The following is a 25,351-nucleotide window of genomic DNA, read 5'->3' as shown; positions in this document are numbered from 1 at the left end:
ACTTCAGCAACCGCCTTGACTTTTTCCTTTTTCCAGCTTGTGATTGATTCCCGATTCCTCCATCCTTTCCTTTGTTATCAATTTTTGATTGTCAATCAAATATTCAACATGATCACCGTTCCCTTCTTCAAATTAACCGAATTGATTCGGTTTCCAAACACGTGATCGTTTCCAAAGTTCGGAAACCGCCTTCGACCCCTATATAAACACGTTGCACCAGCCCCTCCGAGAACCCACACCTCACTGGAAAACCTTCGCTCCTCGCAACCTGTTTTGAACACCATCACACGCCATCCTCCCTGTTTCGAAACCGTCTCCGCCGGAGGCACCCACAAGTCACCGGAGTTCAAGCTTTCACCAGGAAACGAAGTTGCTGTAACCAAGTTCGCCGGGGCTCGCCGGAGAAGACGGTGATTCCGGTAACCCCGATCCGACCTTCTTTTTGGCTTTCTGTGCGTTTTATTTTCTTACTGTTATTGTTTATTATTGATTTGTAGTATTTAGTTACAAGCAGTTATATAAACCCACTAAATAATTCGGTAGTATAATCAGTATTTAATACTATTATTGTTATCATTATTATTACTATATTATTATTGTTATCTTTATTATTATCAATGTTGTTACTCACAGAATTCTATATATAAGAAAAACCAGTTATATATATTTACTGATATTGATAATATTATTAAAACTAATCAGATTTATTATTAAACTATTTTATTCAGAGAAATTCTTAATATCTTAGTAAATTTTACTATTATTCAAAATTTTTATCATGTCAAATGGTAATCAAAAATTATTATTATTATTGTTAAAATAATAATACCATCATTATTAGAATTTCATAATTAGAAGTATTACTATTGTTATCATTTTCAAAATAATAAATTCAGTTATTATTATTATTAAAATCAGAATATATATTATTATTATTACTAGTATTCTTATTATTATTATATTAAAAATAATAACCAAGTTATCATTATTTTCATTATTACTACCATATTAGAAATATTACTATTACTATTAATCTTACCATTATCATATTGATTATTTCACCAACATTAATTAACGAATCCCCGAATCATAACTAGGGTAAACCTCTTGACTTGTTGCAAAACTTGGATCCAATTCACTCGCGTAATTCCTTTACCAAGAAACGCAACGCACTCTAAGGTGAGTATACTCGATCCCATTTTCGTTTTAAACACATTTGGGTGCAACATGTATTCCGTATTCAAATTACACAACACTTGAGTCTTGTTTTTAAGCACACTCTATCCGCATTTAAACATGAAACAATTTGATGCTTGTTAATCTCTTATGCTATGTGTGTTGAACGTGTTAATCTCAATGCCCTTGAGTCTTGGGGTATTGCGATGTTGAACGATATGTGAACGATATGTGAACGATATGTGAACGATATGTGAACGATGTTGAACGATGTTGAACGATGTTGAACGATGTTGAACGATGTTGAACGAGATTGAACGATGTTGAACGATGTTGAACGATATTGAATGACAAAGTAGTAACATGTATCATTTTGTTCATGTTGGATATGAGCACATTTAAACATTTTATTCTACTATGCTATGTATCAAACTTGTATACTCGCCAACATATTTTTGTTGATGTTATTTTAATACATGTTGCAGGTTGATAGTCAAGATGAAGAAATCAAGTTAGGATGGACTAGATACCCATTTTAATTATAAACCATGTTTGTTGCTATTTGTCTTTATTTGAAACAATGTATTTGAATTTAGTCATTTATGAAATTTGATTTAATCTATATTGTCACAATTAGTGTTATGTTGTTTTGAGCAATTTGTTCGTCTCATCCCGATGTTTCCGCCATCGGTTGGGGTGTGACAGATTGGTATCAGAGCCATAACTATAGGGAATTAGGTAGGATTGCCTTAGTTTTCCCTAGTCTATAGTAGGAGTACTCTGATACCAGATTGGTATCAGAGCCATAACTATAGGGAATTAGGAATGCCTAGCCTAGTCTATAGTTTAAGAGCTTATTCACTATGTGTTGCTTAAAACAACTTCCTTTCTATCTTCTTTGCTTCCCTCTACTTTCTTTTGGACTCTTAATATACATGCCTTTCCTAAGGCTAACACAATACACACTTGGAGGCTTTGAAGACACTCTTACAACACAATCGAAATGACTTATCAAGATAGGAGTGATTCCCACACTTGGTGATGATTTTCACTCAGCTATACTTTGATTTTGCACGAAATCTACCCTCAAGTTAGGAGTGATATCCAAACCTTGATGGGAGTTTTCCATTTTATACTCTAGTGGACCCTTATCTTTTGATAAGTACCAACCACGTTAGGGTACGATGTTATCAAGTTAGAGGTGATACTCGCATCTTGTTAACTAGTCCCACTCCTCGATTTTCGCTCTCGCCAAAGTCTCGATTTCCCAATCGATTAAGGACGTGTAGTAACTGGAAGGGTTAGGTACCGGTAGTCGGGACGTCCTGTCTAGGCTTGGCATTCGTATAAATCCATTAAGGACCTGTTGCCTACCTGGGGACCATCGATGAGAGTACTAATACCTATTAGGCCAAAGCACGTTTCCTTAATTCGAGAAGGACTTCGATTCACTTCGGAAGTGTCGTATGTTACGTTCCGTGACAATCCATATTTTATGTTAAATCTCTTTTATGTTATCTCAATTTCTATGTGTTTTACATTGAGCGTTATCTTCATTTCAAGCTAGGAAGTCACAATTCACACTTTTGTCGCAACCTAAAATAATTAATGATACTCTCTCGTGAACAAATTAAATTTATCATGCTTTTGTCATACATGTTATCCTGTGTGGAAATTTCATGTCATCTTATTCATGTTATTCTATGTGAAAAAAAAACAATGTGAAACAATGTGCTACGTGTTGCATGCATTAAACAACTTTTTCTCCAATAATCATTATGATCAAAGTCTCATCCTCATTCCATTTCAAATTCGTAGATGTCTTCATCTCGCCAATTTTCCCACTCGTCCAGAAAGTCAAGAGTCAACTCTCAAAAGAAGATGATGGCATTTATGGCCAAGCAGTTCGCTCGTCTTATCCCCAAAGTTGTGACTGAAATCCAAGCTTCCAACACTCCCAACTCTTCCATCGACTCCAAAGTTGCCCAACCAAAGCCCATTGCCTTTAACTACAAACATTTCGCCTCTTGTCACCCAAAACCCTTCACTAGCCAAGAGGGTGTGACCGCTATGTTTGAATGGTTCGATAGCATAGAGGTCACATTCATCAATAGTGAATGTCCTGATGAGCTCAAGACACGTAGTGCTACTGGTGTCTTTCAAGCAAGAGCCCTAGAGTGGTGGACGAATGAAAGGAACATTCGTTCAAACGAATTGGCATATGCGTTGTCATGGGAAGAATTGAAGCAGCTCATGATGGAGGAATTCTGCCCTCCTCATGAACAACAGAAGCTTGAGGAAGAGTTTTGGTCGCTCAAGCAGATTGGTGACGACAACCTTGCGTATACCATTCATTTCAAGCAGCTGAGCTTTGTTGTACCCCACCTGGTTCTCACTGTTGATCGTATGATCAAAAAGTATATCCACGGTTTACCCCCTACCATGAGAGACACCATCGAGGCAGCCCAGCTCGACAACATCGAGGCTGTCTATCGACTCGCAGGAAGCCTGAACAACAATCGCGTTCGTGATAAACAAATTGCAACACCTACCGGCTCCTCTAAGATAGCCAACCAAATCGTCCAACAATCAAGTGGTGGCGAGGGTAAGAAACGCAAGTTTCAAGACCCTGGCTGCAATGCGGCTGTACCTGCTGCTAACCCAAACCCTGTTACACCAGAGAACACGAGTAAACCATACACTGGAATCCATCCCAAATGTACCACTTGCAACCGTCATCACCCTACCAACTCGAATTGCCGCCATTGCACTATATGTAACCGTTTTGGCCACGATACCGCTTATTGTCTCACTAACCCTGCAAACAAAGTTAGAGCCTGTTTTAAGTGTGGAGACACAACCCACCTTCGCCGCCATTGTCCTTTATGGAACCAAGAACGACAACCAGCCCCAAAAGCTCCAGCTCTCAATGCCAACCAAGCTCAAGATGCCAACACCTAATGGTAAAACCGTCACGATCAGCGTTGTTCTCCAACCATCATATTTCCTCGGTCAACCATTGCATTGTTTCTTTTATTTCTTCTAAGATTTCGAGGACGAAATCTCCTAAAGTAGGGGAGAATGTAACGCTCCGTGTTTTTGATCTTTCTATTTATAGCTTTATGGGTTGTACTTTCTAATTTCAGTCATTTGTACTCTCAGTTTACTCTATTGTATTTCGAGACTTGGATCATAATGAAAAAGTGCATCGTTTTGATCATATGCTTGTTTTAATACTATGTTATGTTATTACACGTTAAATCACGTTAAACTATGTCAAACACGTAAAAACAGTGGAAAGATATCCTAATCTTGGCTCTCGAAACAAGTATTATCAAGAGATTACCCTAAACCGGACAAAAATCGGGAATTCGTACGTTAATTTGGAAGATTACCAGAAATTTGGGTTAAATCAAATAATTTTAATAATTGTCGATATTAAATAATTTAATAATTTAATTAATTAAATAAATAAATTATTCTTTTTCAAAATTAATATGAAATAAATAAATATAAAGGAATTTTATTAGATTTAAGTTAATTTAAGCTAACTAAGTTAGTTAAACCTTTATAACTTTGAAGTTAACCAAGTTAAGTCTAACATTGTTAGTATTTATCAAAGGAACCACTAACTGAGTTAAACTCAGTTAGTTCAGTTAGAATCAAAAAAGAGTAAAAAGGGGGGGTTCTCCTAGGTGAGAACCGGCCCCTGAAGGATTCGAACTCGCGACCTCAAGTATAAGAAACGAACTCTCAACCACTCGGCCGGGCATGCCACATCCAAACATTTAAGGAAACTAATGATATTTATGCATTGATTAGAGTTTCAACCTGATTCCAATTGCCGCTCAAAACGAACTTCAGCAACCGCCTTGACTTTTTCCTTTTTCCAGCTCGTGATTGATTCCCGATTCCTCCATCCTTTCCTTTGTTATCAATTTTTGATTGTCAATCAAATATTCAACATGATTACCGTTCCCTTCTTCAAATTAACCGAATTGATTCGGTTTCCAAACACGTTATCGTTTCCAAAGTTCGGAAACCGCCTTCGACCCCTATATAAACACGTTGCACCAGCCCCTCCGAGAACCCACACCTCACCGGAAAACCTTCGCTCCTCGCAACCTGTTTTGAACACCATCACACGCCATCCTCCCTGTTTCGAAACCGTCTCCGCCGGAGGCACCCACAAGTCACCGGAGTTCAAGCTTTCACCAGGAAACGAAGTTGCTGTAACCAAGTTCGCCGGGGCTCGCCGGAGAAGACGGTGATTCCGGTAACCCCGATCCGACCTTCTTTTTGGCTTTCTGTGCGTTTTATTTTCTTACTGTTATTGTTTATTATTGATTTGTAGTATTTAGTTACAAGCAGTTATATAAACCCACTAAATAATTCGGTAGTATAATCAGTATTTAATACTATTATTGTTATCATTATTATTACTATATTATTATTGTTATCTTTATTATTATCAATGTTGTTACTCACAGAATTCTATATATAAGAAAAACCAGTTATATATATTTACTGATATTGATAATATTATTAAAACTAATCAGATTTATTATTAAACTATTTTATTCAGAGAAATTCTTAATATCTTAGTAAATTTTACTATTATTCAAAATTTTTATCATGTCAAATGGTAATCAAAAATTATTATTATTATTGTTAAAATAATAATACCATCATTATTAGAATTTCATAATTAGAAGTATTACTATTGTTATCATTTTCAAAATAATAAATTCAGTTATTATTATTATTAAAATCAGAATATATATTATTATTATTACCAGTATTCTTATTATTATTATTATATTAAAAATAATAACCAAGTTATCATTATTTTCATTATTACTACCATATTAGAAATATTACTATTACTATTAATCTTACCATTATCATATTGATTATTTCACCAACATTAATTAACGAATCCCCGAATCATAACTAGGGTAAACCTCTTGACTTGTTGCAAAACTTGGATCCAATTCACTCGCGTAATTCCTTTACCAAGAAACGCAACGCACTCTAAGGTGAGTATACTCGATCCCATTCTCGTTTTAAACACATTTGGGTGCAACATGTATTCCGTATTCAAATTACACAACACTTGAGTCTTGTTTTTAAGCACACTCTATCCGCATTTAAACATGAAACAATTTGATGCTTGTTAATCTCTTATGCTATGTGTGTTGAACGTGTTAATCTCAATGCCCTTGAGTCTTGGGGTATTGCGATGTTGAACGATATGTGAACGATATGTGAACGATATGTGAACGATGTTGAACGATGTTGAACGATGTTGAACGATGTTGAACGATGTTGAACGATGTTGAACGATGTTGAACGATGTTGAACGATATTGAATGACAAAGTAGTAACATGTATCATTTTGTTCATGTTGGATATGAGCACATTTAAACATTTTATTCTACTATGCTATGTATCAAACTTGTATACTCGCCAACATATTTTTGTTGATGTTATTTTAATACATGTTGCAGGTTGATAGTCAAGATGAAGAAATCAAGTTAGGATGGACTAGATACCCATTTTAATTATAAACCATGTTTGTTGCTATTTGTCTTTATTTGAAACAATGTATTTGAATTTAGTCATTTATGAAATTTGATTTAATCTATATTGTCACAATTAGTGTTATGTTGTTTTGAGCAATTTGTTCGTCTCATCCCGATGTTTCCGCCATCGGTTGGGGTGTGACACCATAAGCTTTTGACAGAAGGCAAAAATTAACCTTTCACGTATTACGGACCGTAAGGCAGGACCTTTACGGTCCGTAAGCCCTTGTCAGAAAGCAAAAAAAATTAACCTTTCATGCATTGAACAGGCAACTTGTAAAGCACAATTGAGCCATGGAAATGTCAATATGAGGCCCTTTTTACCCATGCTTGATCAGTTGTGTCTACCTATCTCAATGTATCATTGGTTTGCATTATGATGGAAAATATATATATACGAAAGTTTTTATTGAGCATTATTTCATAGGATCCATACTTGCAAATTTGGACATCCTTTATTATTAGTAATCACCGGATTAAAGGTATACTATATGTTTATTAATCATGTTAGGGTCTCGGGATTTAAAATAAAGTCGTTCAGAGGTATAAATTAACATGTCGACGTGTTTAAAAATCCTGCCATACATCTTTAACTAAATCCGTGTTTATAATGCTTTTGTCGTATGTGACACGTGTCGTCTATTTATTGAACACAAATTTTCGAGGTGCTCCAAGTTTTAGGCAAAGGTGGAGATCTTTGTTGCATCTGCTGTGAGGAAGTAGCAGCAGTGGTTTCTGGTGACTTTTGGGATGTCACAGGTAGTTGCTCTGGGATCTCATCTTCCAGAGTTACCTTTTTTGTGGGTTTGGGGGGCTTCTGGATCTTTTTCTTTTTGGGCTTTTTGGTGGTTTTAGGTGTGGGTTTCACAGCAGTGGTTGTGTTGCTGTGATCACCTTGAGCAGTGGGCTCAACAGGAGGTGTCTGAGGAGCAGTGGTTGCTGCTAAAGTCTGCTCAGGTACCTCTGCTTGTGTTTTGGAAGGTTTTGACAGCCTTGTAAATGTTTCAGAGGTTAGGCTGTTTATTCGAAAAGGCTCTAGTTGAATAAGGACATGAGCATTATCTTTTGAAAATTTCTTTCTAAAATAGTAACTTGAAAACCTTGGAAATAATAAAAATGATTTTTTATTAACATTTTTAACAAGATCATTGAAAATCTCCTGGGAATAGTTAAAGTTTTCTTCATTCATTATAGCATAACCCAGGTATTGGATCTTCAATGGGATTTCATTGAAAGCAGTGGTTTTGTTTGACACACACATTAGAAGGGTATGAAATAAAAACCTTGGGGCGGATGGAAAACTCCCCTTTTGTAAAGTTTCTTTTTTTCATTTGTTCAGCATACCCTCTTTCAATGAAATCAGTTTGATACTCAATTTTTGGAAAAGAAGTTTTACCTTGAAGTTCATCGAGTTCAAATACCTCCGAGATGGTTTGTGGAGTAATGGTGACTGAAATACCCTTTATTGTAGAAGTAATGGCTAAGGGCGTTTTATCCTTAGTTTCAAGTTTCGCATTTTTCCAAAACTCTCTTTGGGTTTCCAGGTAGATCGGAGCATCATAAGTCAACAAAGTTTTGTACTTTGAGGACGAAAGAGCGTCTATGACAGAATCGAAGGTGGTGGTATGACTTGGTTTTTCGAATAAACCCAAGTAGTTATGAGGAGCTTTGTATGGAAGAGCCATGATGAATCGTGGATTTTTATGAGTGAATGAAGAAGATGAGCAATTAAGAAATGAAATGGAGAAATGATTTGAAAGAAATTGATGGTAACTGCTTTTAGAAAGGAATTTTGAATTGATTCGACAGTGAAAACCCTGTTTGGGGTTTTGATCAGGGTTTTATAGGTAGAAAAAGTGTATGCTGACGTGGCAGCGGTTACAAAAGATCTGACCGCTAAGTATTGTCCATGTGCCAACCCCTGATGAATAATGGATCACAATTGTTAGGAAACCACTGATGGAACAATATCAGTGGTTTGCAACGGTAACAATGAAAACAGTGGGTGATTTTTAACTATCAGTGGATAGACTATCAGTGGATTAAAACACTGATGTTTGATCAACAGTGCTCAACAAGGAAATGAGAGAACAGAGGTTGACTTTCAGCAGTGGACAACACTTAGTAGAAATAGGTGTTTGAACCAAAAACAGTGGTTATGGCAGACTTTTAAGGATTAATGAAAAATTTTCATTTTTAGCTATTTTTAAGGATGGATTTTTGATTTTCTGAAAACATTTTAGTGTTTTTATTCATAGAAAAACAGGATTTTGCTTGTTATTCCATGTTTAGCATGCCAATCCTAGAGATCAAGCTTTCAAAGGTAGATGTGTCTAATGCTTTTGTTAGCACATCTGCCAGCTGATCTTTTGTTAGCACATCTGCCAGTGATTTTGAGAGAAATGGATGATAACTGCTTTTAGAAAGGAATTTTGAATTCGATTCGACAGTAAAAAGTAAAAACCCTGTTTGGGGGTTTTTATTAGGGTTTTATAGGGAGAAAAGTGAATGCTGACGTGGCAGCGGTTACAAAAAGATCTGACCGCTATGTACTGTCCACGTGCCAACCTCTGATGATAATGGAGGACAGTTGGTAGGAAACCAATGATGGAACAATATTAGGTAGTGTTTGGTATGAAGAAATGAGAGGTGGAATGGAATGAACTATTGCGAGGGAATGAACAAAAGTGTGTTTGGTTGGTCAACGTAATGGAATCATCCATTACATAAGTCATTCCATTCCCTCAAATTCATTCCATCCACTCCCCCTGTTTTTTTTCCATTCCATTCCCTCTCTCAGCCTACGTCACAAACACCGCCCATCACCTCCACCATCTACCACCACCACCTGCCGTCGTCACCACCCGCCACCAACCAACGCCGACCACCACCACCACCGTCCTACGCCACCACTGTCGCCCGCCGCCACCACCATCGACTAACATCGCTGCCACCCACTATCGCAAACCACCGCCACCCCGACCACTACCGCCACTCTCCGACGACCACCACCACCATCCTCCGTTGCCACCACCCGCTACCGTCGACCACCACCACCCATCGTCGTCGCCATCGCCACCACCTGTCGCCACCACCATCGCCGCCACCCGCCACCACCAACCACTATAGCCACCCTTTGCCAGCCACCACTACCATCCTTCGCGGACACCTCTCGCCACCGTCGACCACCACCACCCACCGTCGCCGTCGCCACCACCATCGCTGCCACCCGCAACCACCGACAACCGCCACCCCGACCACTACCGCCACCCTCCGCCGATCGCCACCACCCGATCGCCACCTGCCACCGCAGACCACCGCCAACCCCGACCATCGCCGCTGCCACCGCTAACAACCGTCACCCACCGACCACCGCCACCCACCACCGCTACCACCGACCACCGCCACCCATCGTTGCCACCGCCACAAGCCGTCACCAATCACCGCCACCAACCATTGCCGATTTAGTTCATTCCTCTTTTCTTACCTACCAAACAAAACAAGGTAATTATTTATTCCTTTCCTGCACGGTAACCAAACAAGACTATGGAATGTAATGTTCCATTTCATTCCTTTGACCATTCCATTACCTCGATCATTCCATTCCCTCATCTATTCCATTACGCCATACCAAACAGACCCTTAGTGGTTTGCAATGGTTACAAATGAGAACAGTGACTGACTTTAAGCTAGCAGTGGATAACCATCAGTGGGTTAAAACACTGATTTTGAACAACGGTTTTTTTATTTTTTATTTTAACTTTAGTTTTTATCACCAAAACAATATTCGAGGAACTCTTATCTCATTGGAATGTAACGATTAGGTAGAATTGTACTTTCATTGTAATTCTAGTTTTCATTTGATAATTTCATTCTATAATTAATTAACCACATCAACAATAAAAATGCGAGCAGTGGATGTTTTTTAGGAAAACCAATGATTGTCAATATCAGTGGATGTCAACAATAAAAATGTGAGCCGTGACTATTTTTTAACTATCAGTGGATAGCCAACAGTGATTGAAACACATATGTTTGGTCAGTCAGTGGTCAACATGAAGAATGAAGAAACAGAGGTTGACCATCAAACTAATCATTGACACTATTAAACCTCTGTTGACTTACCAAACAGATGTTCAGACACAATTCAACATCAACATAATCTAAATCTTACTCAAACACTAAATAATAAGTAAAAATAAAACACAACATAGATTCATAAAATTAAATTTATTCATTTATTCATGACCTTAAAACTAAAAGTCCAATAATTACATCACATACTAAACAATATTAAAGTTCAAATCTAAGAATAACAGCAAGAATTAAGAAATTTTAGTTTCAACTCCATCGATTGCTGAACCTCTCGATGTATGTCCTTCAGCATCGCCATGAACTGCACGTCTCTATCACCGCACTCTATATTACTGACAACAAAAAGCTCACGAACGGAAGTTGAAGGCATCCACATAAGATCTCTGGAAACCTGTTCTCTAGTGAACAGGCCAACTTGCAATCCATCAAAACATCTCTTAAACTCTTGAAGAGTAGCCCTATCGTCATACACCTGTTCCTCGATTTGCCCTATCTTCATTAAATTTATATTTTTCTATGTAGTAGTTCATTTTAATAATATAAACATGCATCTTAACATTTTCTAAAATGTCAGCGTAAATAAAAACTCTCAACATCATCAACAGTTAATCAAAATAAGAAACAAACCTAAAATGCAAAGGTCTCTTCTCAACTGTTGTAGCACATCTGACTTTTCACGATATTGCATGAATCTATACTTTCTATAAAAGGAGAAAATCTTCCTGACGCAAGAAAACCTGACTTTCGATTTAACGAAAATCGAACAATGCAACTCTCCCATCAAAGAAGATAGCACATGCAACTTTTCACGATAGAAGATACATATCGTCCATTCAAGCTTCAACTCTCCCATCAAAGAAGATAGCACATGCAACTTTTCACGATGTTGCAACAATGATACTGCAACATCGATATTGAAAGGTTGATGTGTGATGGGAAGCTTCATTGAAACGACGATGTTGGAACAATGATACTGGAACGATAACATGTAAACATAATCAACAAACATTCGAACAAAGAAGTGTAATCGGAGATTAGCAGCTGAATCACGAGAAAGATGCATTTAAGAGAGAGAGAGAGAGATACGCTCACATATATGAACGAGCGAGATTTGAATGTGAAACCAGATAATTATATCTTATTTATAGGATTAGAATATATGGTTTGAATTTTGAATTTTGAATGTAGAGCCAGAATTTTGAAACTCGACAGATGTTTATTGGGAACTGATGTTTATTGGGAATCGACAGTAGTGTATATCCTTATATCCTGCTTTATTAAAGTAATTAAATATTAGAAATGTTATGCAAAGTAGGAAAAAAGAGAGAGAACATCAATTTTAAATTACCATTTTGCATATTTTGAATTTCAAAATTACTGATATTATCATTAATTACTGATCTGATTTGAAAACAATTGTCATGATGACTTTTCTAATTTTTATTTTAACTTTAATTAAGAGATAATAACCGTCAGCTTGAAATTCACATTTTGCATATTTTAAATGTCCAAAGCTCAAGAAATTAACATTAATTACTGATTTGATTTGCAACACATAGACATCAAGAATTTTTTTTATTTTTTAATTTAACTTTAAATTTTATCATGAAAACGATGTTGGAGGAACTCTTATCTCATTGGAATGTAACGATTAGGTAAAATGGTAATTTCATTGTAATTCTAGTTTTTATTTGATAATTTCAATCTATCACTAATTAACACCATCAATAATAAAAATGTGAGCAGTGGCTGTTTTTTAGGAAAACCGCTGATGGTCAATATCAGTGGATGTCAACAATAAAAACATGAGCAGTGGCTATTTTTTCCTATCAGTCGATACCTAACAATTTTTTGAACACTGATGTTTGGTCAGTCAGTGGTCAACACGAAGATTGAAGAAACAGAGGTTGTATTTCAACAGTGGATAACTTTTAACAATCAAATGTTTGAACCAACACAGTGGTTGTAACAGGCTTTTAAATAGATGTTTCGGCTTAACCACATGTTTCGCCTTATATATCAGTTGTCTGGACTTAAACAGAAGTTTAACCTTAAACAGATGTTTGCCCATAAACAGAAGTTGGCTATAAACAGATCTTTGGCCTTAAACAAATGTTTGAGCTTAAACAAATGTTTGCCCATAAACATCTGTTTGCAAAAAAAGACCAATTTCAAGAATACTATACCCAAACAATCAAAATGAGGAGCTTAATAATCATCCAAGTGTACTTGATTTTTATTTATTAGTATAAAAATGAAACAACTGTTCAATTTATAGTACAGATCAAACCACTGAAGTGATGTGATAAATACTGTTACATATAAACACTGTTGTGATAAACACTGTTACATATAGACACTGATGTCATAAAAATTGTTACATATAAAACACTGGGGTGATGACATCTAACAACCTAACAGACTATAAAACACTGTTACGTATAAACACTGTTAACATAAACAAAGGTCTGAGCTTAAACAGATGTTTGCCCATAAACAGAAGTTTGGCCATAAACAAATGTTTGGCCTTAAACAAATGTTTGAGCTTAAACAAATGTTTGTCCATAAACATCTGTTTGCAAAAAAAAAGACCATTTTCAAGAATACTATACCCAAACAATCAAAATGAGGAGCTTAATAATCATCCAAGTGTACTTGATTTTTATTTATTAGTATAAAGATGAAACAACAATGTCTTCAAATCACCGGATTAGATCATGAACCCATATTAGAGGTCAAATAAAAGCACAACAGGACCACATGAATAATATCATTTCCTCTTTTACTTCAATGCACTTAAATGATAGGGTGATTTGGGATTTTGTAAAAATGTTTGTTTTTGTACTTCTTTACAAGATAAGATGTTGACCAAAATTCAAACAGATGTTTACCAAAAGTCAATCAAATGTTGACCAATAGTCAAATAGATGTTGACCTTAAACATATGTTTAGTTTAAGGCCAAACATCTGTTTATGGCCAAACATCTGTTTAAGGTCAAACATTTGTTTAAGTCCAAATATCTGATATAGAAGGCGAAACATCTGTTTAAGGCAAAACATATGTTTAAGGTCAAACATCTGTTTATGGCCAAACATCTGTTTAAGGTCAAACAACTGTTTAAGTCCAAACCTCTGATATAAAAGGCCAAACATCTGTTAAAGGCCAAACATCTGTCTAACCCTGAACAGATGTTTAACTTAATAAGATCTACTGTCTTCTCACACTGTTTTCCTCTTAAAAACACTGTTCAACCTAACATGGGTTTCCATTAACTATTGACCAAAACGCAAACAGATGTTCAAACCACTGTTTGTTATTGTACTTCTTTACAAAATTACATAGAATTCAAGAAAACGAAACTAAGAAATTTACGAACCTAACAATAAAAATTTAAAATCTAAGAACAACACCAAGAAATTTACGAACCTAACAGGAAAAATTTAGTGCTTTTAGCTTAAAATTTAGTGCTTTTAGCTTTAAAATCCATCAATGTATATCTTCGACAATCGCCATGAACTCCACGGAAGTACTCAATGCATCAACATCAGGATTTATAGAAACCTGATCTCTCATCAACATACCAAGATGCAGTACATGAAAACACTTCTTCAGCTGTTGAAGAGTTGCCCTGTCCTCATATACTTAATCCTTAACTTTGTTCATAAAGAGCTGCTTTAAACCAAACTTTATGCTTATTTTAATACAAAAAAGTCAGGAAAGACCATTACTCTGGTAAGATAAAATCTTATCTTACAGCAATAGCAGATCCTTTCTTGCGTTTAGTAGGAACTACTGCGGCTTCTACATCATCATCATCTGCCCAGAGTCATATATAATCATCATTTAGTCACCAGCAAAAATTATTTTAAATGTACATTTAAAAATATTTCTTTGTGTTTATTTTAACTTTATGCTTCTTTTAATACAAACCTATAATAACCCGCAGCAGATTGTATGAATTTCAAACAACTGTGATTAGACTGAAATATAAAGCGAGAATTAGAGTATATCACTTCAAAATAAAAAAACTCAAAATTTCAAAATTGGAGTAGCAAAAAACACATACTTTAAACGATATTGGAACAATGATACTGGAAACAACCGTAGAACAATCATCATCATCATCTGCAGCAGATCATTCACAATCATCATTTAGTCACAACTCAGATAACAAAACTTCAGTAAAAATCAAAAACAAAAACACATACCATGATCAAGGCAAACCACATATCACCAAATTTTTTTTCTGAAAGTGGGTCAGAGAGAGCTACAGTTTTCTCTTATCCTTTATGAACAAATGCCAAGTATTGAGAAGAAGAGATTTGAGGGAGAGATACATATCGTCCGTTCAAGTTGGAACTCTCCCATCAAAAAAGATAGCACATGCAACTTTTCACGATGTTGCAACAATTATACTGCAACATCGATATTGAAAGGTTGATGTGTGATGGGAAGCTTCATTGAAACGACGATGTTGGAACAACGATACTGGAACGATGATTATATAAGGAGTAGTGGTTAGTTATAACAGTCCTTAGCACATGCAACTTTAACAGGGATTTGTCTTCAACAGTGGATAGGCCTCATCAGTCTTTAAGTCCATCAGTCTTTATAAGGAGCAGTGGTTAGTTATAATAGTTATTAACATGATCAGTTGTTATAACCATTCCATAACACTTTGAGAGGAAGCAAGAGTCGGTCTATTTGATTGAGAGGAATAATTGCATTACATCCCTGTTAAAAAATAGAATTGATAAATTTAGGGAAAGTGAGGTTGAAAGATGATAACCCAACAGTGGAGGATCTCATTCTAGCTTCGATAAATTAAGGGTATTCTCATATAATGGTTCATGGATGCTTCCAAAGAATCAGCACTTTGGACATCTATTGTTCTTCAAACATCTATTATCTATTCTATCTATTATGTATAATAAATGAAAATTATTTGGTCCACGTGGCCCAGATAACTTTCATTTATTATATATAATAGATAGAATAGATAATAGATATTTGAAGACAACAGATGTCCAAAGTTCCGCTTCATTGGAAGCATCTAGGAAGAATTATATGAGAATACCCTTAATTTATCGAAGCTGTAGAATGAGATCTCCACTGTTGGGTTAGCATCTTTCAACCTCACTTTTCCTAAATTTATCAATTCTATTTTTCAACAGGGATGTAATGCAATTATTACCTTATTTAAGATACCTTCAACTGCATCTTAAGATAAATTAACATTCACTTCACTCAAATGATAACTTCAACTGCATCTTCAATCATGAACTATCTAAAGAAATGGATGAAATCATCCAAAAATACCCAAAATAAAACTAAGTAAACCATCCAATATTCTTGAGTACTCACCATTAATGTGATGACCAATATAAAATCAAACCCTAAAAGCATACAAATCATAATGAAATATGAAAGAAACAAACCAAAAAACTTGTTGGGCAATTAAAATTAAAAGGATATCATACGCAATATTCAGGTAATTAGAATGGCTATTTTTACCTTACTTGACAACAATAGCAAACAACATCAAACAATAATAGCAAACAACATCAAACAACAATAGCAAACAACATCAAACAATAGCAAACAACATCAAACAATAATAGCAAACAGCATCAAACAACAATAGCAAGTGACCAATCAATCAACCTCAAAATCATATAGAAGCCTAAAAATAAAATGAAAATTAGATAAGTGAACATCAAAACTGAACAGGAAACCTGACCAAAAATTAACCAAACACCTGATGTTGAATCCACTGTAGATGTTGAATCCACTGTAGATGCTGAACCACTGCTGTTACCAACAGATAATACCTCGGGAACTGGAAATTTAAAAGGATCGGCTTCAAAGGCTTCAACAATCGGAAGATTCAAAATGAAACCCTAATTTCAAAAAGAATAATCGGTGAACATATTCACAGATCAATAATTAACAGATGTTGTACTCATATCATCACCGTTAAGAAAAAAACCCTTAGTTTATGAACATATTCAAACATACCAGTTCATGGCGGAAATCTATCCGCAGGTAAGCGGATCTCAACTTTGATGACCATCGATGACAACAACCCTGGAACTATATGATGAGATTAGGAGTAAAAATTAGGGTTTAATTAGAAACTTTGTATGAAAATAAGAAGAAATCAACACAGATCTATAAACATATAAATCAAATCTCAAATGGAACAACTTTGCCGACGAAGAAGATGAAAGCATCTTCCCAACTATAGCTCGGGATGAAAATTACAAAAGCCAGATATTACCTCTTCATGGTATAATCAGACACGAAAATTACAAAGGCTGATTTCGAGTTATGTGTTCTTCAATTTCAGGTTCAATGTCGAATTAGGGCTACAAAATCAAGAAAACCGAGTTAGGATTGCAACCAAAATTAGGGCTACAATACTGAAATAAATGAAGATATAGGGCTTACCTGGTGACGCTTCGAATGATTCATGATGAGATGATTTGGTTTGATCTTTGATTAAGAAGGGAGAAGAGTACAGGAGAAGGAGAAGAAGATTCAGATCTAGGGTTTTGAAAAGGAAAAAAAGGAGACGGAGGGAGTATAAAAGGGATGGAAGTGTGGTACTGTTGGGCGGGAAAACAGAATTAAGGATGCCTTAATTAAGTGACACGTGACCCAAATCACTTTCATTTATTATATATAATAGATACATACATTAGAAAACAAAAGTTTAGGCCCCAGTCCTAGACAATCCTTCACTTTACCTTTCCCATGGGTTGGGCTTGTCGAGATCAAAATGATAACCTTATAGTTATATTGTTTGACACTCATTTATTATCTCCCATGTCCTAACTACTCAAAAAATTACTCCTAAGACGTAGTGGTTTAATTAAAAGGGTTTGTTAACGTATCACGTTGGTGAGACCTTACCTATATCACACTTTTAGAAGAGTGTGGTTATAATTAAAATGCATTTAATTTTTAGTCTTGCTTCTATAAAAATAGAAAACATTTTCTGATTGGTTGGATTGTGATGTGGGCCCAACACCCAACATTCACACCTGTTAACCGGTTAACGAAAGAGAGAGCATGAAGCCCATTGGCACCCCACATCACTTGGTAGTTGATAGTAATGGTTTACGAACGAAAGGTGGTGACGTGGAGGCCCATTAGCGCCCTTCTATACCAAACCTAATAGTCATTAAAAGTGAAGACTAGTTCATTACACTTCATCAAAAGTGGAGTAAGTGTGAGATATCTTAAAGTAAACTTTACATTTTGTTATTCCAAACCTTCCTACCAAAAAAATGTTGCTTGTATTGATGTAATGTTTGAACTATATGTGTAAGAATAGCACACATTTTTCTATGATATTATAAACCATTTTCGGTATGTGTCTAAAGCTTATATATTCATGTGTGTAAAAGTAGCAATGGAGTTAGGTTATGAAATAGAAGGAACTAACACAGTTTTTGAGAAACTGATTGATGAGTTTGGAATGTATGTATCTATAAGCAAAAGTGTAATAGTTGGTGGAAGCGGGAAGTGGGTTCCTACCAGGTGCGATGGTCTTGTGGGTTTGAGAGTGCGTAATAGATGTTACGCGTGGATTTTCTTTTTTGATCGTTTTCATAGGTTTTCATTTGTCTAGTTCCTTTATTTGGGTCGTTGGTTGGTATGATTCCTGGTTATTTATAGTTATGTTTTCTTTCTTGTAATTGTTTTGTTCTATCCCGACTAGTTGCTTGCTAGTGCTTTTTTATGTTATTTTGCCGCTAATAAAAGATATGTTCTACCATATTTTCATAGTTCTTCCCTCATCTTTATTCCAAGCTCGTAAAACCCACACACAACTATTTTCAGTTGATGTTGTTGGTTCTTATATGCTATCTTGTTGAGGTAAGGCTGAGGAATAATATGAATTCTGTTAGCATCTTGAGAAGAATGGAACACTAAAAAGTTCATGAAAAAGTTTGCACATAAATTTATGTATTTTATTTAATATATTTGCTTTAAAGAAGGGTATTTAATCACTTTTATCGTATATCCTTATTCTTTTATGTATTTATTCATTGTGTTTAAGATGGCGATGAATGAGTTGCTCATAATGACAAAATCTTTGATTAAAAAAAAAGGCGAGAGTTCGCTACAAAGTCAATTTTTCCTACAAAGTGTAAAAAGTTATAAAACACACTCAAAACCTACAAATAACAAAGTGAAGATAGCCAATGAGATAGTGGTTGAGTGGTTGGGGAAAACTTGGTGTTCCTTGTGACCCAGGTTCGACTCCCACTCTCCCCATTATTTTTTGTGGCATTCAGGTGAAGGGCGAATACGGGTGCCACCGGTTCGTCTTGGAGGGGAGACGAGGTTTTACCGATTATTCCACTGCCGTGCCTTCGTGCAGGTGGAGGTTGAGTTTCCGCGCATTTAGCAGAGCCAAGGGGCTGGCGGTGGTTGAGTAGTCGACCTTGGCCACAACGCCCGGTGTCACGGTAGTTGGCACGTTGTTCCTCGCCGTTCAAAAACAAATCAAAGTGAAGATTATTAAAACGACATATTTGCGGGTTTTGTGTTGTGTTTTGGATGATAAGAATTTGATTATTGAATGACTAACATTAGTGTGTTTTATGTTGATTATCATGTTATGTTTTATATTCATAGTTCTACGATGTGTTTGAAGTTTTTTGGATTATTAGGGTTTGGATATTGTGTTTACTGATCCTCACTCTGTTATTTGTGGGTTTTGAGTGCGTTTTATGGCTGAAATTGTGTTGTTTTATGACTTTGTACACTTTGTAGGAAAAATGGACTTTGAACCCTATAAAAAAAAGAGCAAATTAATTATTATACTTTTCAATTAGCCGTTATTAGAATTGTATATATTTTTTTCTTTCAGATATTAAGCTTTATTCCAACCTTCTCACGTGAGATATGAGTGAAGATCTTGCACGTTCATCCCAATATATTCGACCAAGAAGTTGAACATATCATATAATTATATATTCTGCATCCATGTGGTTGTTCACTTTCTTGCTTTATCATGATGACAAGAGCATCTCCTCTATGAAAATGTGTTTAGTGATTCCTAAAGACTACATGTATGTGTAGTGTATGATATAATGTAATCAACCCTGAAGTAAAAGGAGCTTACGGAGCGTATTTATTGCCAATAATAAACGTTCATGAATTGCGTTATGTTCCAAAATCCATTGGATTTAACCTAATTCTGCCTTGTATCATGATTTTAAATTAATATAAAACGGCATTTCGTTTTCTACCCATGTAATTGCATAAATGATTAATCTTTATGGCATTTATCACATTGTAAATATACTGCCAAAATAAAATAAAATACAACATAAACACCACATAAACAAACATAAATTAAGGTGGTGTTTTATGCAGTCTACGGACCACATCTGCAAACATTTGTAGAAGAATAGGTGAACCAAACTTTTGAAGTTTGCAAAAAGAAGACTATTTGTTTTTTTAACGTATGTAGACTTTTAAAATAAACCGGTGGTGGTATACGGTGGTGGTGGGAGGTGGTGGTGGTGGTGGTGATGGACGGTGGTGGGTGGAGGTGGTGGACGGTGGCGGTGGAGGTGGTGGACGGTGGCGGTGGGTGGAGGTGATCCCACACCGGTGGAAATCCTCAAGCCCCAAGTACAACGTGGGGCACAAGGTGCTTTTGCGGGCGTGGACTGGCAACAACGCCGTGTTTCCACACCCACACCGTGTGGTCTAAGGGGGAAAGGGGCACTCAAGGGTAGTACACTTGTCCCAACCAACCAAATCTCGCCATGTCAATTTTGTTATAGAGTACTCATTAGACACAAAACACTGGCGATGCCTTATCCTTACATATTTATTTATTTTTTTAATTTTCAAAGTCAAATGCTTCAACTAATCAAAACTCAGCAACAAATTCCAAAACCATCTTTGACCTCAAGCAACTCAAATGGTTCACGAGTATTCCGACAAGCCCAACCCACCGGTAAGGGTGGTGGCAGTGTCTTGACGCCTTTAACGGACCGAACCCGGGAGAGGGTTACCGCATGTGCCGTCCCCTCTCTTATGTTTTAAAAAATTATATAAAAATTAATCAATAAAGAATCAAGATTCGATTACCGTAACATTGAAAAACACCTTTATGAATAAAAAATCAAGATTCGATTTTGTACATTAAAAAACACCTTTATGTTTGTTATTTCTCTAGATATTCTTTAAAGGAAAGGCACGCAATATCTAATATCTATTTATTTGCAATTTAATTGGGCAAGAAAACTGAACTAAAAATAGGGTTTCCACTTTACAAACTGCCCTACTTACATACATGCACCTGTTTCATAAATCATAATATTTGCAGAACAATATTTCACATATAACCACCACCACCACCACCACCACCACAACCTCGTACTCACTTCCGCCGCAGACAATAACACCGGCCACCGTATCAGGAGGAGTTCCAGTAACATGGGAGGCGGTGAAGAGACAAAAACAGGGGAGGAAGAGAAGCTGTTTGATCTCAATGATTACACCATAATTAAAGAAGGAGAAGCTGAGATTTTGATGCATACTAAAAATGAAGTCTTTTACAATAAAACCCAGGTCAGCTTTTGGTTGCAACTTACTAGATTTTTTATGCTGTTTAGTGTTATATGTTGAAAATCAGTTAGGGCATGATGTTTACTGTAATCTTTTGCTGTAAAGTTTATTGCTTTATGTTCCAATTTACCATAAATAAGATCTTTCTTTTAATCTGAAATCCATTGTGTTAAATTATTGCTCTTCTGATGATTGTTAGTTACAATTTGTGTTTAGAAGGGGGGGGGGGGGTGGTGGTTACACTAGTGATTGTAATAAGGGGACTAGTGTATATTGAAAACAACTTATTCCCGAAAGACAAACTTGTAGTTTTGAATAAGCAGCAATCTCAGCTTATTGGAAATACCATTCAAATAAGCGAATAAGTTGTTTAAATAAGCCATCTCAACTGACCCGTATACGATTGATAAACTGTCAATGTGGATTTTTAAAAACCGGGAATGATCATAGAGTTTTGGGGTAAAAAACTTAATAATGTAGAATGTTAACCAAGATCAGGTGAATTCTTAAAGTGATGTGATACAAATCTCTATATTATGTAACAAAACCAACTCCTTTGCTTTATAGAATAATGGAACATTTCTGAAACTTAAATTCTGTGATCTGCAGGTTAACAATAGAGATATGTCTATTGCTGTCCTGAGGACATTTATATCAAAACGTAAAGAAGAACACGAAGCACTACTGTCTAAAAGAATAAAAAAGGTGTTAAAGGTATCAGAAGATCGTGATTCAGGATCAGATCCACCAACTGATTCTCCAAAGCCTAATGGAAAGCCTAATGGTGAATGTGAAGAAAAACCCGATAATGAACCATGTGACACCTGTGCAGAACCAGAAAAACTACCAGAGGGTAAAGGCCAAGGAGAATTAAAACCACCTAGAGTGCTTGAGGTTTTAAATTTTTTCTTTGACTTCACGTGTAACTTTTTTTCGTTATGAGGGTTGTGATGAACATACGTGTTTTCTATGATTTTTTAGGCTCTGTCTGCTTCAGGGTTGAGAGCTCTAAGATATGCTCGTGAAGTAGAAGGGATCGGGCAAGTTGTGGCACTGGACAATGATAAAGGTTGTAATAATATGATAATTTCTACATTTGCGCTTTATGCTTCATAATATATTACACTAGTGTAGAGGGGTTTTGTACATGTGCTACGAATATGATTATGTAATATTAACAATATAGTTCTGTATCTGCTTTTGCTGTTTGAAGTTGTAATAATAAGATAGTTAGATGTTTAAGATTCTGTCACAATATTAATTAATTTAGAAAATTATAAATAAAATGACCAGAAAGGAAATGTTTGTAATAAAAAAATAGCGATTGTTAAAAATGCAAGTCTCAAATCATATCGAGTAAGGGGTAGGTAAGTAAGTAAGTAATTATATGTACCCTTAAATAATAAGTTTGTTTGCAGTTTGTATGAATCTGATTAAACATGCTTGTGTTTCTTGTGTAGCATCTGTTGAGGCTTGCAGGAGAAACATTAAATTCAACGGTTCAGTTGCAACTGCAAAGGTGGAATCAAACCTTGCTGATGCTCGAGTATATATGCTCACTCATCCAAAGGAATTTGATATGGTATGATTTTTTATCATATAAAATGTTTTTTCCATTTCTACCTAACGTCACCTGAACGTTGAAGTTAGCAAACTACCCTGTTGAGGCTAACTTATGATCTTGTGGGTGTAACAAAATTACATATTTTATAGGTTGATCTTGATCCGTATGGTTCACCATCTGTGTTCCTGGACTCTGCAGTTCAGTCAATTGCTGACGGAGGGATGCTGATGTGTACAGCAACGGATATGGCAGTTTTATGTGGAGGCAACGGAGAAGTCTGCTATTCTAAGTAAATTTATATATTCCAAATAATTTATATATTCTAAGTAAACAATACAGACTCATCTTTTGTTGTAATATGAGCTAGATATGGTTCCTACCCACTGAAAGCAAAATATTGCCACGAAATGGCTTTGCGGGTCCTCCTTGCGTGCATTGAGGTATTCTGATTTTCAACTAAATTTATATAATTTTGGTTCTCTATTTTCTTTTAAATAAATGTTAAGCTTTCATTTTGTACAGAGTCATGCAAATCGATACAAGCGATACATTGTCCCTGTGTTATCTGTCCAGATGGACTTTTACGTACGGGTATTTGTTCGCATATACACGTGAGTATACTTTCTTTCTCAAACCATTTGAACATCATGACAAAGTTTTAAAATTTCTCGAAATGATGTGAGATTCCAGGTCAGCAGGTGCCATGAAAAACACTCCACTCAAGCTTTCATATGTTTATCAATGTACCGGTTGTGATTCTTTTCATCTCCAACCGCTCGGTAGGACAGTCTCTAAGGTGGGTGCAAACTATTTCCTAACTAATCATTTCAAAATAGTATATAGATCTTATTTCTCGATCATTTAAAAAACTCGAAAATTTTCAGAATACAAGTGTGAGATATCTCCCGGGGTTTGGTCCTGTTGTTCCTCAAGAGTGCAGTGACTGCGGTAAAAAGTATAACATGGGGGGACCGATTTGGTCAGCTCCTATTCATGATCAAGATTGGGTGACATCAATATTATCAGATGTGAAGTCTATGAAGGCGCGTTATCCTGCTTTTGATCGGATATCTGCTGTCCTAACAACAATTTCAGAGGTAGCAATGGTTACACATAAACTAAAAGATTATAACCAACGCATTCTTTTTAAGATTGCAGAAAAAAAAAAGTTGACATTTATGCATTTGACGTTTTCATCTGTTCAGGAATTACCGGATGTTCCACTTTTTGTGAGTCTGCACAGTCTTTGTGCAACCCTAAAGTGCACTTCACCTTCTGCAGTGGTATTTAGGTCTGCTGTAATCAATGCTGGATATCGTATTTCTGGAACTCATGTGAACCCGTTAGGGTTAAAATCTGATGCTCCTATGGACGTTATATGGGATATCATGCGTTGTTGGGTACGCTAATTTTGTTCGTGTTTAATAAAGGCTGGAAAATGCATTTTCTATGTTAAAATTGTGTCTTTTTGTCAATTTTAAGGTTAAAAAATATCCTGTGAAAGCCCAACCGCCAGAGCATTCCGGAAGTGTGATTCTAGCTAAGGAACCCGTGCTTCAGGTATATTTCACTTCATTGTTAGGTGAATACCATAATGGCATAATACGTTTTTCAGTATGGACCATATTTGATCGATTTTGAAATGATCACTAACAGGCTAATTTTGCTCGAGCGGTTGCATCACTTAGCAAGGCTCAAGCAAAGAAAGTAGCCCGTTTTCTACCAAATCCTGAACGACATTGGGGCCCAAAACTGCGGGCCGGGCGGACCATCACTAGCAAACATGCGTCTCTTTTGGGCCCAGAGACGGTGAATGGGATTCTTAATAATAATGAAGAGCAAGGGGAAGAGCCTGAAGCGAAACGTAAGAAGACACAAGATTCTAGTTCCATTTCATGATATAAGAGTAAAATTGGAAGCTTTTATACGCATTTCTCCTGATTTTGTTCTGCATTTCTGTGCAGAGTGAATCCAATTTGTAATCTTAGCGGTCAACCACGTGTTGGAATAATTTTGTGAAAAAGATATAAATTGGTTGAAGGGTGGATGTGTTCTGTATGGAAGTTTACAAGTGTTGAAGTTGCACAGTCAAGCCTGCTTTTTCCTGTTTTTTTTTTTTTTTTTTTTTTTTTTTTTTTTTTTTTTTTTTTTAAATAATAATTTTGTTCCTTTATTAATTGAAATCCTGTGTATTATTTTGAATGCAATTTATGTAATTAGCTATATAATTTCCTTAGCTATGGAGTTGCTTTTATTTCATCTGTATTGTTTGTCATATATTTTGGTAGAAAAAAAAAACATAAGTCGTCTTGTTTGATTACACACACAGAA

The 25,351-nt window shown here is 35.9% G+C and overlaps 1 protein-coding gene across 2 annotated transcripts; it reads left to right on the top strand.

Annotated features, from left to right (window-relative positions):
* The first annotated feature begins 21,133 nt into the window (after nt 1–21,133).
* Nucleotides 21,134–25,105, top strand: LOC110904262 (probable tRNA (guanine(26)-N(2))-dimethyltransferase 1). Of its 2 annotated transcripts, XM_022150098.2 has the most exons (13): nt 21,134–21,459; nt 22,066–22,350; nt 22,438–22,525; nt 22,917–23,038; nt 23,170–23,309; nt 23,388–23,460; nt 23,543–23,631; nt 23,711–23,816; nt 23,905–24,117; nt 24,226–24,420; nt 24,503–24,580; nt 24,677–24,884; nt 24,985–25,105. In XM_022150098.2, the coding sequence occupies exons 1-13, from the start codon at nt 21,325–21,327 to the stop codon at nt 24,987–24,989; spliced, it is 1,737 nt and encodes a 578-aa protein (XP_022005790.1). In that variant the 5' UTR covers nt 21,134–21,324; the 3' UTR covers nt 24,990–25,105. The 2 variants fall into 2 exon arrangements, with proteins under 2 accessions (XP_022005790.1, XP_022005791.1); XM_022150099.2 differs by having other exon boundaries at nt 24,677–25,105.
* The last annotated feature ends 246 nt before the right edge of the window (nt 25,106–25,351 follow it).

Source organism: Helianthus annuus, chromosome 14 (genome assembly GCF_002127325.2).
Source record: "Helianthus annuus cultivar XRQ/B chromosome 14, HanXRQr2.0-SUNRISE, whole genome shotgun sequence".
In the NCBI taxonomy this organism is placed as follows: Eukaryota; Viridiplantae; Streptophyta; class Magnoliopsida; order Asterales; family Asteraceae; genus Helianthus; species Helianthus annuus.
This window is presented reverse-complemented; position numbering and strand designations above follow the sequence as displayed.

What these genes read in the sequence shown, in the direction of transcription:
- LOC110904262 (XM_022150099.2), top strand. Translation starts at nt 21,325, where the DNA reads ATGGGAGGCGGTGAAGAGACAAAAACAGGGGAGGAAGAGAAGCTGTTT. An exon ending in GGCACTGGACAATGATAAAG is followed by an intron (nt 22,526 to 22,916) that starts GTTGTAATAATA and finishes TTTCTTGTGTAG; the next exon opens with CATCTGTTGAGGCTTGCAGG. An exon ending in TCCTAACAACAATTTCAGAG is followed by an intron (nt 24,118 to 24,225) that starts GTAGCAATGGTT and finishes TCATCTGTTCAG; the next exon opens with GAATTACCGGATGTTCCACT.